This window comes from Pelodiscus sinensis, chromosome 11 (genome assembly GCF_052426305.1).
Source record: "Pelodiscus sinensis isolate ZL-2025 chromosome 11, ASM5242630v1, whole genome shotgun sequence".
NCBI classification, from domain to species: Eukaryota; Metazoa; Chordata; order Testudines; family Trionychidae; genus Pelodiscus; species Pelodiscus sinensis.
This window is the reverse complement of record NC_143062.1, coordinates 48953947-48968854: the sequence shown is the minus strand read 5'-3', so window position 1 is coordinate 48968854 and position 14908 is coordinate 48953947. Positions and strand designations below refer to the sequence as shown.

At 41.8% G+C, this 14908-nt stretch overlaps 1 protein-coding gene across 5 annotated transcripts in view; it reads left to right on the top strand.

The window, feature by feature from the left end:
* Positions 1-14908, top strand: part of PTPRG (protein tyrosine phosphatase receptor type G) — a 659416-nt gene that overhangs the window by 595105 nt on the left and 49403 nt on the right. For all 5 annotated transcript variants that reach the window (XM_075938464.2, XM_075938462.2, XM_075938461.2 and 2 more), the window contains one exon: positions 12171-12262. In XM_075938464.2, the coding sequence (XP_075794579.2) occupies positions 12171-12262 (92 nt within the window). The remainder of the gene's footprint in view (positions 1-12170; positions 12263-14908) is intronic.

The window sequence follows — 14908 nt, the reverse complement described above, 5'->3', positions numbered from 1 at the left end:
TGTAGAGAAAGCTGCTTCATCTCTTTGTGGAGAGTCAGTTTGTGGCCTCATCCGGCACTCCTTGCACATGCAGCCCCCTCCCCCCGAAAGGCAGTGGGAATTCTGGTTGTGCACGAAATGCATTCTCAAGTCCTTGGAGAGCATGTGTAACTTTTGTATTACGTTCAAATAAGAATATACATGTAAAACACAACTAGTGATGAACGCTTTAAACAAATTCAGCAAATGACGGTAGGCTGGGAAAAACAATTCAGTACTGGCTTTCAGACACTAAGTCACAAGTCCTCCATACACTTATGCACATGCTTAATTTTAAATGCACGAGTAGTCCAATTTCAGTGTTTGTGCAGTGCCCGGCACAATAGGGTCGTAGTCCTAGATCCTACAATAATGCAAATAATAAATAATAATGAGATCTGTCACAGGCTTAGAAAGTTAATAAAATAATGTTTAATGTGTATGCAAATAGAAAGCTTGCACAATTTCAGTCTGTTGAAGAGAAGTTAGTAAAATGGGTTTGGTTGCTCCTTTCTGCTCAAGGGGAAGAGATCAGTTGCATGGCTTTTTCTTTCTAATTAATGATGACCTCATCTAAGATTTGTACATGCAGTTTTAAAATTCAGATTTCATTATGACATGTGTATAATGTTTGTCATTAACATTGTCCGTCATGTTTCTGATTGGCATATGGTTAATAGTGCTAGATTAGATTAAATCTTTAAATTAGTGAGATTAATGTAACTGCAGTACAGCACACCTTATTTTACATATTCTGCTTTTCTTTATTTTATTATGCATTACTGTAGTGTCAGAAATCTGCCCGAGTCTTCATTTGATCTCATTAATAAAATGTAGATCACAACAGTTTTGCTGAAAGGTATTTTGTGCAGATTTTCTAATATGGTGAAACAGGACTACCCTGAGTGTGAATATTTTCTTATTAAATCTTTTCTTTTTTCCTCTTTCAGTTTGAAAGACATCGTTTAAAACCCAATCGTAATTGTGAAAGCATACAGTTTGAATAACATAAAAGTTAAAAAGGAATTGTGCCCCCTGATATGTGGCTCTCAACAATTACAATTTATTGTAATAATTCTAAGGTCACTGACTTCAGGAGGGTGCGGACGTTGAAAGGGTTTTCAGCATGTATTTCAGACTCTGGGGATGACACGAGCTGTGTTGCCCTACTTTTATTATTTATGCAGATATGATCTGTCTAGAAAAGATCTACGGATAGCTTAGAAATACTAACGACACTTCTATGACTTTATTCTACCCTAAGCAAGTTGCCTAATCTTTTCAACTTTTTTTTTTTTTTTGTATTGCAAGAAAATATGAATTTTTCCGGATACACTAACACTTCTAATATATCCCTATTTTAAATGCTTTAACAAGGAAGGTCTTTCTGTTGCTGAACTAACACTACCCCACATACAGACATATGCTGCAACTAAATTTAAATATAAAACTGAAGGGTTTACAGAATATTCAGGGACGGATTGCACACTCAAAACTCAGGCAATGCTCACATTAAGAGTGCATGTGGAGTGTCAGCTCCCCAGTGTGTATGGTTTACAGTTCAGTCATCAGTTGCAGGACCTGGGCTCTTTCGAATCTCATCTCTCTTCATAGCCTTAGTTGCAAATTCTTCCATTCCTATAGTTGTATTTCTAAAATAGTCCAAGATATTTTGTTGACTCTGTGTAAAGGACTCGCCCTCTCTCGAGCGCCCCCTCTGGCTGAGGGTGTGTGTCCACTGGCTCCTACTCTTTCTCCTGGCTCTGGGAGTGGATGGTATCTCAGGTGCCCCTTCTTGTACATTGCCTACGACCAGGTTTTTTCCTGCCCCCTTCAGTAACTACTGAGGGTTGGGCGGGGGGGAGCAGCCACTCTAGCCCACCTGGAGGATTTCTCCTGCTCTTTTTCCTGGGGCGGGGTATGGCCCTTCCAGCAGGGGGCTTCAGGCCTAGACCTCTCTGTCACACTGAGACATTTTTTTATAGAAGCTCTTGTTTCTCGAAGGCAGGAGTGGGCAATAAAAAAGTAGCAGCTCACCAGGGTTACTCCCTGGTGGACTACTGCCGCTTTTGTAGATATAAGACGATCACAGCTCTCATTGGCCACGGATCACCGTTCACGGCAAAAAAGAGCTGCCATTGTCCAATACCTGCAAAAGCGCAAGTAAACATATCGTTGGGGGCGCACCAGGGACTAACCTTGCAGACCGGATCCGACCCGCAGCCTGGAATTTGCCCACCCCCGTTCTAAGAGGTGAAATCGTGACCTTATTAGAATCAAGGGGGGTGTCAAGGTATATAATTTACAGTATATCAGCACTCCTGTACATTTCTCTTTTACCAGCAACATTTCCTGTATTAGATGCAATTCAGGCAGTGAAACAGTTAACTGTGAAGCTATCTCAACAGCAAGCTACATAGTTAATTCAACTGTGGTGAATGTATAAAAGCAAGTTTTCAGTATTGCTCTGTGTCATGTACTTACTATGTAATATATTGTGGAAATGTAGTTTACCCCCATTCCTCCAAATGACTTTTAGGGACACAGTTTTCTGACATACAGTCATACAAGATAGGTACATCCTGAACTATCAAGTGCTGTTCTGCCCATTTCTTTTTAAAATTAAACACTGTAACGCCCCCAGCATATTTTCATGAAAACCCAGGATTTAGCAAAAAGATTGCTGGAATTACACCCAATGTTAGCGTCATGGCCCCTCCAAATAAAAAAACGATGAAACAAAAAGTCTATCAGACCAAGATACTTCTCAGAGGAGACTGCATTGGGGACTTACTTTGTGATCAAGCAACGTAGTGTAGAATAAATTATAGCAATGTTTACCTTTTTTTCCCCACAAATGTACAGTATACCAGCTCACAGAAGTTTCCCAGTGGGAGAGAGCCTACGCAGAGAAACCTGGCAATGTAGGAGACATCAGAAACCAATGGGAAACATTGAAAATTTCTGGTTATCACACAATAGAAAGTGAGACAAGGGAGCAGCTCGCCATTGAGGAGTGTAGCTTAGCACTGTGCAATTAGCACCCTCAATCTCTACGAAGTGAGAATTTAGGAGGAAGGAGAATGAGAGGAACATGAAGAAGGCAATAGAACATGGAAGGGAAAGCAGATGGCAGGAAAAAGAGGCAGAAGAGGAAAAATCATGTGACATCCCCCCAACATGGGACATATGGCCCTAAAATAAAATGTGATCAGAAAGAGGCTTTTGTAATATAGAAATCTGTCTCAGGGCTAGAAGGAGCATTCACTAGAGAGGTGAATTTTCCCCATTATCTGGCTAGACGTTACATCCAGTTTCCACTATGAGACTAGCGGTGGATGTGCCTCTTTCCAGTGTCTCAGTAAAACTCTCTTGTATAAGCTAGACGCTATGCTGACACCTTTTTGGGCTAGTCAGCACCACTGAGAAATGAGGAGTTTCTAAGCTATGGGAATGAATGGTGACCTCCACTGGAGGTATCACAAGGTGAGTCGAAAGGAGACATGCCAGTGATGCAAGCCAGTGGTCATATCTCCAGAAGTTTGCGGATTCTGGGACCTTCATAGCGTAGGTCAAGTTTGGAAAATTGGAAAGCAAAATGGAATCAGTAACCAACAAAATTAATACAGTTTTGATGAGCTACAATAAAGAGTGTATCTGACTTTTGAAAAGAACACCAGAGAGACAAGAAGCACAACTGACAATTGACCCCGATTATTTTAGAGTACGCATCAGAGCGGCTTTATTAAGCCAGACATAGATGGAAGACTCCTTCCTAATCATACTGTTAATTAGACAGCCTTTAAATATCAGCCTGTACCAGTGTTACAGTGTTAGAATACACTGGACATATCAGTTCCCGAAGGGATCTACTTCATGTGCTATGTTGGTTGTCCCTTCCCATTTCTTAGGAAACCAGGTGAAAAATGCAGGTTCTTTTTTGATCTGCAGGGGAATGTCACTCAGACCCATGACGTTAGCAATGCACTCTCCTTTTGTGGGGGCGAAGTGAGTTGCACTACACCCCTCTGAAATACATTCTGCATCATTTTGTTACCCGCACAAATTTCTCTATCCCAGTTTCTAGGGCTCAAGGTGCAACCCTATTAATTTATACACCCACCCTTACCCAATTCCTAGGGCTCAGGGTGTAACAACCCATGGGTTGGCAGGATCTTTAGCCACTGAAAGAGCCTCACACAGTAATGTCCTTATACTCTATTTATTGACAAATCCCAAACAAGCCGAATGCACATGCTAAGCACACAGGGTCATGCTCACCAATCCTGATAAAGGCAGGTAGACTTCCTCTGTTGGCCAGGCAATATCAGTCTCTCTGGTCTTAGGCTATATCTTGGAGGTGAGTTCTTCTTTTCTAGGTCTTCCCCCCTCCTCCTGGTCTTCTTCCAGTCTTTTCTTCCTTCTGTTGTTTCTGATCTTGCTTCCTCTTTTTCCTTCTTGAACCCCAGTTTATATAATGAAACCTGAGTCTTGCTTAGCTAGACCTTAACCAATTATTTTAGCATAATTTTACTAACCAATCATAACAAAATTACCTAACCAATCATACCCCACCACCTTAATTGATTTACACCTAGCAAAATTAATTATACAGCAGACAGAAACAGTTACAAACCAGACAGAGACCACACAGTCAAACAATAGGAAAGCATCATGACAATGCTCATAGGATGAGGATTCCACAACATCCTCTACTGATAAGCAGTTTCTTGCCAGACAGAATGGTGTTACGCACAAATTTCTTTACCCATCTTGAGATCTGCTTCTTTATCTGGTGACAGTGGGGGAGCTATCAGGGCAAAGTCCCTCCTCACAGCCTGGTGTGACACTTTGTAATACAATTTAGCTGGAACTGTGAGTATATGACTCCAGGCCTTACAGGAACGGCTGCTGCTCTTCAGTCTGGCTGCAGAAGGCAGCTTTGGTTCAGGCCTAGCACAGGCCTTCCAACATGGCTACAGAAAAGCCAGATTGTTACAGTTTTGCCCATGCACATCTTAGTTCCTTACAGAGCCTCTCGCCATCACCCCACAGTTGACCACAGGGTCACTACAGAGACCAGAAGTCTCACCTGCAGCAATCCCAGATCCTGCTGGCCAATTGGCTTCCTATTTGAATGTCTCACAAAGTAACATCAGAGTACTGGAAGCCATCTCTGATTACGAATCCTTCCAACCCTGAGATCTTTCCCCAGGCTCACCTACGTTGAAAACCACCATGGAAAGCATGGTTTTCCTCCTGAAAATGAATACGGCGAGAGAATGTGCTCACATTTCATACTGGTGTAAACCGGGCTGGTTCTGTTCACAATGGCGTAACAGAGGGCTGAGTTTGTGCCATAAAGAACTGCCATCTTTGCACTGGCAATTAGTTATGAAGACACAGTTTAAAACTATTCCCTTCCTTTGAATAAGCTATAGGTCTGGTAGAAAGTATATACTATACTGACACGAACAAATGTCGGTGTGGCTTTAGGCTGGGAAAAAGTAAACGGTGCAAAAGGGAATATGCACTGGGCAACTATTAGGGCTCCTAATTAGCTATTACAGGATTCCATTGACTAGAAGAATTATGGTCTCTGAGGCTCATTAGTCTTAAGATGAGAGAAGCGTAACCATGCACTTGTAGCTACCTGAAAGAAATACTACATTCCATGTATCCAGCTACATTCGTCTTTTAAGTTAGAAAAGGGTCAGAAAGGATTCTTCAGTTTAGACAGACCTCATCAGAGTCCATGCTGTCAGACAACAGTGTGCAATATTAGTACAGCCTGTATGGTAGCATAGATCTCCCAAGCTAGCTGTGGCCAAATTCACACCCTCCTCAACTAGGTCCATTTGTGCTCCTAACTAGGAGATTGGGGGGGAGGCGAGAATATGGCTCCAACTTACATTAATTTGTGCCAGCTCCATTTTAGAATAAAGCTGCAAATCAACAGGATACCTTCTAGCACACAGCATCCAATTTAGATAATGTACTTGGAAGACATATTGGTTTAAATATCTTTAGTATCACTTCTCTCTTGTGTATGTCAAGGAGAATGAAGATGTACTTATGGACTGAGAGGAGGGTTCTGGGGTCAGTTTGTCTGTCTTTCTTTTTAGATTATAAATTCTTCAAGGCAGGGACTGGAACAGGTGCAGAGATGGGCTACTAGTATGATCAGAAGAATGGAGAACCTGCCTTACAAGGAAATCTAAGGAACAAATGGCTATGCACTGTCCATCCACAAGTTCAGGCTTGAAATTAAATGAAGGTTTCTAAGAGCAGTGAAGTTCTGGAACAGACTTTCAGAGGGAGCGGGAAGGAAGGTGTAGTTTGTTTCAAGACAGAGCTCAATACGTTCATGGACGGGATAGCATGACAAGGGTTCCCACAATGGCATATGCCATTAAAAAATATCTCCAAAAACCGAGGAGGGCTCTGAGTTCCTGCAGAGAATTCTTTCCCAGGCTCGCCACGTGCTCAAAGTTTAACTGATCATCGTATTTGTGACTGGGAAGAAATTTTCCCCCAGGACAGGTTGGTGGAAACCTCTGGGGGGGGGGGGTTACCTTCCTCTCCAGCATAAATAACAGGTCACTTGTTGGTCTGAGCTAGAGTAAATGTTAGATTCTCTGTAGCTTGACAACTTTAAATCAAGATTTCAGTACTTCAGATAACTCGCCCAGAGGTTATGGGTCTGTTACAAGAGTGGGTAGATGTGGTTCTCGATCTGCAAAAGGTCAGACAAGATGATCATGATGGTTCTGAGACCTTTAAGACTGAGAGTACGTCTACACAGCAGGGCTTAACTCAAAATAAGTTATGCAAATTGGGCCTCGTCAATTGCGTAGCTTGTTTTGAAATTGAAATTGAGAGCGTCTACACGGCACTTATTTGAAATCGAGCACTCTTCCTCCGACTTCCCTAATTCCTCATACAATGAAGGTTACAGGAGTCGGAGTAAGAAGTCCTCCAGCTTGGCAGTATTTTGACATTATTTTGAAATAACTGCCTGCTGTATAGATGTGGACTAAGTTATTTTGAAATTAAAGCTACTTATTTTGAAATGATGTTGCTGTGTAGACGTACCCAGTGAGTCTTGCCATGTGTCTGTACAGTGCCTACCACAGAGATGCTAACTATCTGGCTAATTCCAGAGCACTCAATGTATTTATGACTCTCCATAGCATATTCACATGCTGTAGAATCTTAACATTTTAGTTTATGAAGTTTCTAACTTGCATGGTGGAGAAGTTAAGCTTTCAAATGCTACGTGTTTGTTACGGCCGGTACAGTGGTGTTTTCTCAAGTCCACAGGCAGGCAGAAACAGTCACTCCAGAACTGTGAACTCCCCGTCACCCATTAATCTCATGTGAACATTATTCATTATTTCACTGCTGATCTTTTTAGCAAATGGGATGGGAAACTGGATGGGGAGGACGCCTATGGAGTCACTAAGGAGTTGCTATGGCAGAGACAATACAGAGGAAAGAGAGGAGAAGTGAGACAAAGGGTTTGTCTAGACCATAGGGATTTTTCGAAAAAAGTGGCCTTTTTTCGAAAAATCTTTACCTGCGTCTAGACTGCCACTGTGTTCTGTCGACAGTAAATCGAAAGAACACGATGGTTTTGTCAACCACGGAAAACCTCGTTTTAGTAGGAATAATGCCTTTTTTCGAAAGAGAGCATCCAGACTGCCTGGGTGCTCTCTTTCGAAAAAGTAGCTTACTTTTTCGAAAGTACTGATTGTAGTCTAGATGCTCTTTTTTCGAAAAAGGCATGTAGTCTAGACATAGCCAAAGAGACAGAAGGGGGAAGAGGCAAGGAAAGCAGCATGGGGAAGGAAGAAAAAAAGAGAGAGCAGAATTAGCTATGGGTATAAAGGTCACTGAGCAATAATTGTCACTGAGCAATAATGATAGCTGAAAGTTTAGTTAATACGCAAGGATCATATTCTGTCCTTGATCTTTGGTCCCAAATGCTCATTGCAGTCAGTGGGAATTCAATAGGTTGAAGGGAGCTCGTCATTGTAATTGTATGCCAGGTAGGGATGCAAATATTGGTCAAAACAGTTAACCGGGTAACTATTAAAATGATCCCATTAACTGGTCAACCATTGGTGGGCCGGCGCAGGGCAGCCAGGGCTAGAGTCCCACCTGAGATATGGTCTGCTAGATCTGTGGAGTAGGCATGCCAGGGGCTGCTCCTGGCCAACCTGTCTTTCATGGATGGGGAGGGGGCCACTCTAGGGAAGCTGGGGTCCTGTCTGCTGTGGCCAGGGTCCCATCTGCCTACCACATGGCCCTGCCTCCCACCCCAACGTGACCAGAGTCCTGCCGTCTGGCCAGACTCAGACAAGGCTGTTCTGGTCTGGTGCTGCTGACCATCCCCTGGAAATTGGGAAAGGTCTGGTTAACCAGTTACACCGTACGCATTCTGGTAAGCCTAATGCTTACAGGGTAACTAGTTAACCAATTACATGTTTACATCCCTAATGCTGGGGCCACACCCATAATTAAAATGGAGTTTTGCTCTCTGCAAAATTGAAGTAGACATCCCAACCTAATGCAGTAGGCTCCTGGTCTCAGCTTGGTCTCTAGGCAGGACAAATAAACAATAATAATCCATTAATAATTAATAGCATTTGCTTGTGATTTGTGTGTTATGTGAAATTCTTAACACGGCATTGGGTATTTTTGCGGAAGCTCAGGACGTATATTGCTTTTGGGGGAGGAAAGATTCTTTTACATATCGTTGGTATTTCTGTCCCTGTGATCCATGAATTCATAAATGCCTTGGCTGGGAAAATATAAATGTGTCTTAATTAAATATTATTGTATTCTAAAATATCACTTTATGTAAGCTTTTAAAATGCTAGTGAATCTGTATTGTAAGGCTGTTTACTAAAACTCTCTTTAAATGTTCAAAATTACCGTGATGAGATGATCAGATTGCAAATACATTTTTAACAATTGCCTCTGTAAATAAAGTAGATGAAATAGAATATTTATTCTCTAAGGCTGATTCAAGTTTAAAACTGCCAATAGATGCAAAATGTGTCCCCAAAACCTTACCCAAGAAAATGAAAATAGAGGACTAATGACACAGTCATTAGTAACTTCCAGAAATCAGAGAAAAATCACAGTTTCAGTGCTGGATCTATGCAATACTTGCCATACTAGAACCTCACATATTCATACCCTTTGCTTAAAAAAAAGCATATGTGATATCTTAGGGTATGTCTACACTAGCCTCATTGCAGGAGGAGTAATGGTGAATCTGAACTAAGGACTTAGTTCGGATTAACTTCTGACTGCCGCATGTAGCCACGGGCAGTCAGTTCGAACTAAGGGGATTTAAAAATGGCGCCCGCCAAGGAACATGCAAATGAAGCCTAGGATATTTAAATCCTGGGCTTCATTTGCAAGTTCGAATGCCTACATTAGCCACCCTAGTTCAAACTAGGGTGTTAGTGATCCCTTCGAGATTTATTAGGTTGCCAAAAATCTTTCACTCTAAATCATCTATCAGGGATGATCTAGACCAGGGCTTCTCAACAGGCAGCCCATGGGCCACATGCGACCCGCAGCCCATTTGTTTGCTGCCCACAGTGCAGTTTGGGTTTACACAGGGCTCAACACGTGGCCCGCAGGTGGGATCCTTTGAACATGGCCTCCACTGGGAAGATGCTCCACAACGGTGAAGCATCCCCCGGTCGGGGTGAACACTGAAAGATGCAAGCGGACAAGCTGGCTGGAACAGATGGGTACAGGGTGTCGGTGTTTCTAGTCCCCAGAGAGGAGGTGCCAGGAGCATCGGGGCATTGTGTGAAAGAAGCTATTTGCATATATATTTGCATGTACATGCAACCACACTTAAGTTGCAGCCCTCAGCATGTGCTGTGAGTATCATTGTGGCCTCCAGGGCTTCCAAAGTTCAGTAGCCCTGATCTAGACAGTGCTTGGTCCTGCTCTGAGGGCAGGGGACTGGACTCGATGACCTCTCAAGGTCCTGTCCAGTTCTAGTATTCTGTGATTCTATGAATACTATAAATGTTACATATCTCTTTTGTTTCTCTATAAAATTTGCTAAGTATCTATAGAAATATTTGGACTTCTTTTCATCATAACATAGATATTTTTGAAAAGCAGGAGAATACAGATAAAAATGCAGGGGTAGCACAAAATCGAATGGGAGGAAAAATATTTTACAGGTACTTGAAGTAAACATAAGCCACATATAATCTTCAGCAAAATACATTAAATGTCTGAATAGTGCCTTGAATGATCCAATCAGACAATAGTAATTGTCGGGCAGTAAGTTGCACATGCTGAAAATAATCACACTTGTGTTGTAGAGCATTACATTTTCCAAAGGGTCATACTGCAAACGTTAACTGATTGCTCCCAGAAAATGAAGTGATTTTACCAGTTGCAGTAGTTAATGTAGCAATATTGAGAATCTGGAAATAAGAAGGCTTGTCTAGATGAACAGAGCAGCTGTGCTAAACATTGTTAAATCTCCATCTCTGGAGATATTTAAGAATGGGTTAGATCAGGGTTTCCCAACCTATGGGTTGGGACCCAAACGTGGGTTGCCATTACATTTCAAAAGGGTCGCCAAGTATCTCCCCAAGTGGCTGTGACGCCCTTCTTCCGCCCATTTTTGAATTACCTTGGGTCACCAAGTCTTCCTGAACTGTCAAAATGGGTCCCCATCTGGAAAAGGTTGGGAACTGCTGGGTTAGACAGACACCTATTACAGATGATCTAAATGGTGCTTGGTCCTGCCGTGAGGGCAGGGGACTGGACTTGATGATCTCTCGAGGTCCATACCAGTTCTCGTGTTCTATAATTCTATAAAATCAGTAGCACTCAACCATATCACACACTGTTTTTCAAAGATCCCGTATTCCTCAAAAAATGAGGTTTACAGGATCTTTCGAAAAAGGGTTTATTTTTCGACAGATCCCCATATAGACTGCTGGTTTCTTTGTTTCGTTTTGTTTTTTTCAAAAAAAGCTCCGTTTCGAAAAAAAGCAGTGGCCATGTTTATGCTAATGAAGAGCAGGATATTTAGATTCCTGCTTCATTAGCAATTTCGATGTGCCTAATCTACATCTCTCTGTCGACAGAGAAGTGTAGTCTAGACATAGCCTCAGTGCGCTGCAGATTTACAGCCGGTTTGCTGCGTGCTAATTGTTCCTCTAAACAAGCCCTGTCAGAGGTGGGTCCCCAGACATCCCAACTTTACCAGCTCTCTCCTGGTTTTTCATGATGTCTTGATTTCCGAGGAACTTCTTTCAAGAGAAATGTTCCGTGGGCTTTTATGGCATCAGTCAAAATGCTTAGTTTCTTCTTCATTGAAAGCATGCAGGATTTATTGCCATACTGAATCGAAATTGCTCTGTCGTTAGCAGTCCAGCAGAATGAATGTGCCATGCTAGGAACAGTGTTTGGAGTAAAGTGAAAACTCAAATGACACTATCCAAGCTGTTCTTTGTTTCCAATTGAATGTTAATGACGCTTGTATAGTATTTCATTACCGATTCATTGGAATACTACTGGTACTGTGCATTAAAAAGAGAAATGTCTCCACTACAGGAAATGCACCTGTGTCGCTGCTGAGTCAGGAGCTGTCAGCCGTGACACAAGGCCTATTTTTTAAAGTGTACTTTGTCTTTTGGGTGGTCATTACGTGATTCTTACAGAATGAGTTGCCACAAAAGTGCTCCAGTTTTTATTGTCACTTTGAGAACTCACAACTACTTTCATTTTTAAAATGCCTTTAATTAAGGTACTCCCAAAAGTATAATAATACTGTAACTTAGATTTTGCTGAAGAATAGCTTTGCAAAAATGCTTTACAGGCCCAAAAATACTATTCATATTTGAAATGGCTAGGTTTAAGTATATAGCGTCAACATTTGCATACAGATATCAGTAGTAGATATTCTAGGATTTGTTGTAAGTATATACAGTACACACCATGCCACTAGAGAACTCAGATGAGTCATCAGTAAAATATTCTCTGACCTGAGGTTGTAGCTGGAGTTGTGGATCTCAGTCTCAGATATGAAAAATACCAGATGTATTTACAGAAAAAAACATTATCTAGCAACTCTGAATATCTTTCTCTTTCTACAGATGACATGGAAGCCATTCCTGTCAAACAGTTTGTTAAACACATCAGTGAGCTCTATTCTAATAACCAACATGGCTTCTCAGAAGACTTTGAGGTAAGTTTCATTTTCCTTTAATAAAGTAGCCTTTTCCTAGAATAACTAAACATCCTGTGTACTCACAGCAAATCGTCTGAGTCACAAAGGGCCAGAGTTTGCTGCCATTGATCACACTGAATAATACCTTACTTTTTGAGTAGCCCAAGAGTAGAAGGGTACTACTCAGTGTGACAGCGGGTAATAGAATTTGCCTCGTAGTAAGAAATGTTAAACATGGGAATGGAAAGTTCTGCTCTTGCCTGATTATATTGGACCAGATCCCAAAGTCCCCATTCAGTTTTATACTCTTTACTTGGAAAAGCCCCCACTGAAGTCATTGGCTTTTTTTCAGATTGAAAATTGAGTAAGGGCTTCCAGTTTGGCCCACAATATTCATATTATACAGATATTTTAACAGCTACATCTTATTACTGACACCTTCAAAGATGTATGCCAGCTTTGGTTTTTTCTAGTCAGAATGGGCCAGGGTTTGCTAACATCAATCACGCAGAATAATATCTTACTTTTCGAGTAGCCCAAGAGAAGTAAGGTACTACTGAGTTATTGCAGTTTAAATATGGAGCACCTCCATCAAAGTGAAACTGAGGCCACATTTAGGTAAGGTCCCATGGGAATCAAGACTGAGGGGGAAAACAACTGAGGAGAGTTGGCAGTTTTTCAAAGGGACATTATTAAGGGCCCAAAAGCAAGCTATTCCACTGCGTAGGAAAGAGAAAATAAGGCAAAAGACTACTTTGGCTTAACCACGAAATCTTGCATGATCTAAAAATAAAAAAGGAGTCATAAAAAATGGAAAGTAGGACAAATTACAAAGGATGAATATAGGCAAATAGCACAGGAATGCAGGGACAAGATTAGAAAGGCAAAGGCACAGAATGAGCTCAAACTAGCTACGGGAATAAAGGGAAACAAGAAGACTTTTTATAAATACATTAGAAGCAAGAGGAAGACCAAGGAGAGGGTAGGCCCACTGGTCAGTGAGGAGAGAGAAACAGTAACAGGAAACTTGGAAATGGCAGAGATGCTCAATGACTTCTTTGTTTCGGTCTTCACCGAGAAGTCTGTAGGAGTGCCTAACATAGTGAATGCTAGTGGGAAGGGGGGCGGTTTAGAAGATAAAATGAAAAAAAAAACCAAGTTAAACATCACCTAGAAAAGTTAGATGCCTGCAAGTCACCAGGGCGTGATTAAATGTATCCTAGAATACTCGAGCTGATAAAGGAGGTATCTGATTCTCTAGCTATCATCTTTGGAAAATCATGGGAGACAGGAGAGATTCCAGAAGACTGGAAAAGGGCAAATATAGTGCCCATCTATAAAAAGGGAAACAAGAACAACCCAGGAAACTACAGACCAGTTAGTTTGACTTCTGTGCAAGCGAAGATAATGGAGCAAGTAATTAAGGAAATCATCTGCAAACACTTGGAAGATAGTAAGGTGATAGGGAACAGCCAGCATGGATTTGTAAAGAACAAATCATGTCAAACCAATCTCATAGCTTTCTTTGATGGGATAACGAGTCTTGTGGATAAGGGAGAAGCGGTGGATGTGGTATACCTAGACTTTAGTAAGGCGTTTGATACGGTCTCGCATGATATTCTTGTCAATAAACTAGGCAAATACAACTTAGATGGGGCTACCCAATAAGGTGGGTGCATAACTGGCTGGATAACCGTACTCAGAGAGTAGTTATTAATGGTTCTCAATCCTGCTGGAAAGGTATAACAAGTGGGGTTCCGCAGAGGTCTGTTTTGGGACCGGCTCTGTTCAATATCTTCATCAACGATTTAGATATTGGCATAGAAAGTACACTTATTAAGTTTGCAGGTGATACCAAGGTAGGAGGGGTTGCGACTAATCTGGAGGAAAAGTTCATAATTCAAAATGATCTGGACAAATTGGAGAAATGGTCTGAGGTAAACAGGATGAAGTTTAATAAAGACAAATGCAAAGTGCTCCACTTAGGAAGGAACAATCAGTTTCACACATACAGAATGGGAAGCGACTGTCTAGGAAGGAGTACAGCAGAAAGGAATCTAGGGGTTATAGTGGACCACAAGCTAAATATGAGTCAACAGTGTGATGCTGTTGCAAAAAAAGCAAACACGATTCTGGGATGCATTAACAGATGTGTTGTAAGCAAATCACGAGAAGTCATTCTTCCGCTTTACTCTGCACTGGTTAGGCCTCAGTTGGAGTATCGTGTCTAGTTCTAGGCACCGCATTTCAAGAAAGATGTGGAGAAATTGGAGAGGGTCCAGAGAAAGCAACAAGAATGATTAACGGTCTAGAGAATATGACCGCATAGACTCATAGACTTTAAGGTCAGAAGGGACCATTTTGATCATCTAGTCTGACCCCCTGCACAATGCAGGCCACATAATCTCACCCACCCACTGCTAGAATAATCCTCTCACCTATATCTCATATATTGAAGTTCTTGAAACGATGGTTCAAAGACCCCAAGATGCAGAGAATCCTCCCGCTAGTGACCTGTGCCCCATGCTACAGAGGAAGGAGAAAATCCTCTAGGGCCTCTGCCAATCTACCATGGAGGAAAATTCCTTCCCAACCCCAAATATGGCGATCAGCTAAACCCTGAACATGTGGGCAAGACTCAGGAGCCAGGCACCCAGAAAAAAG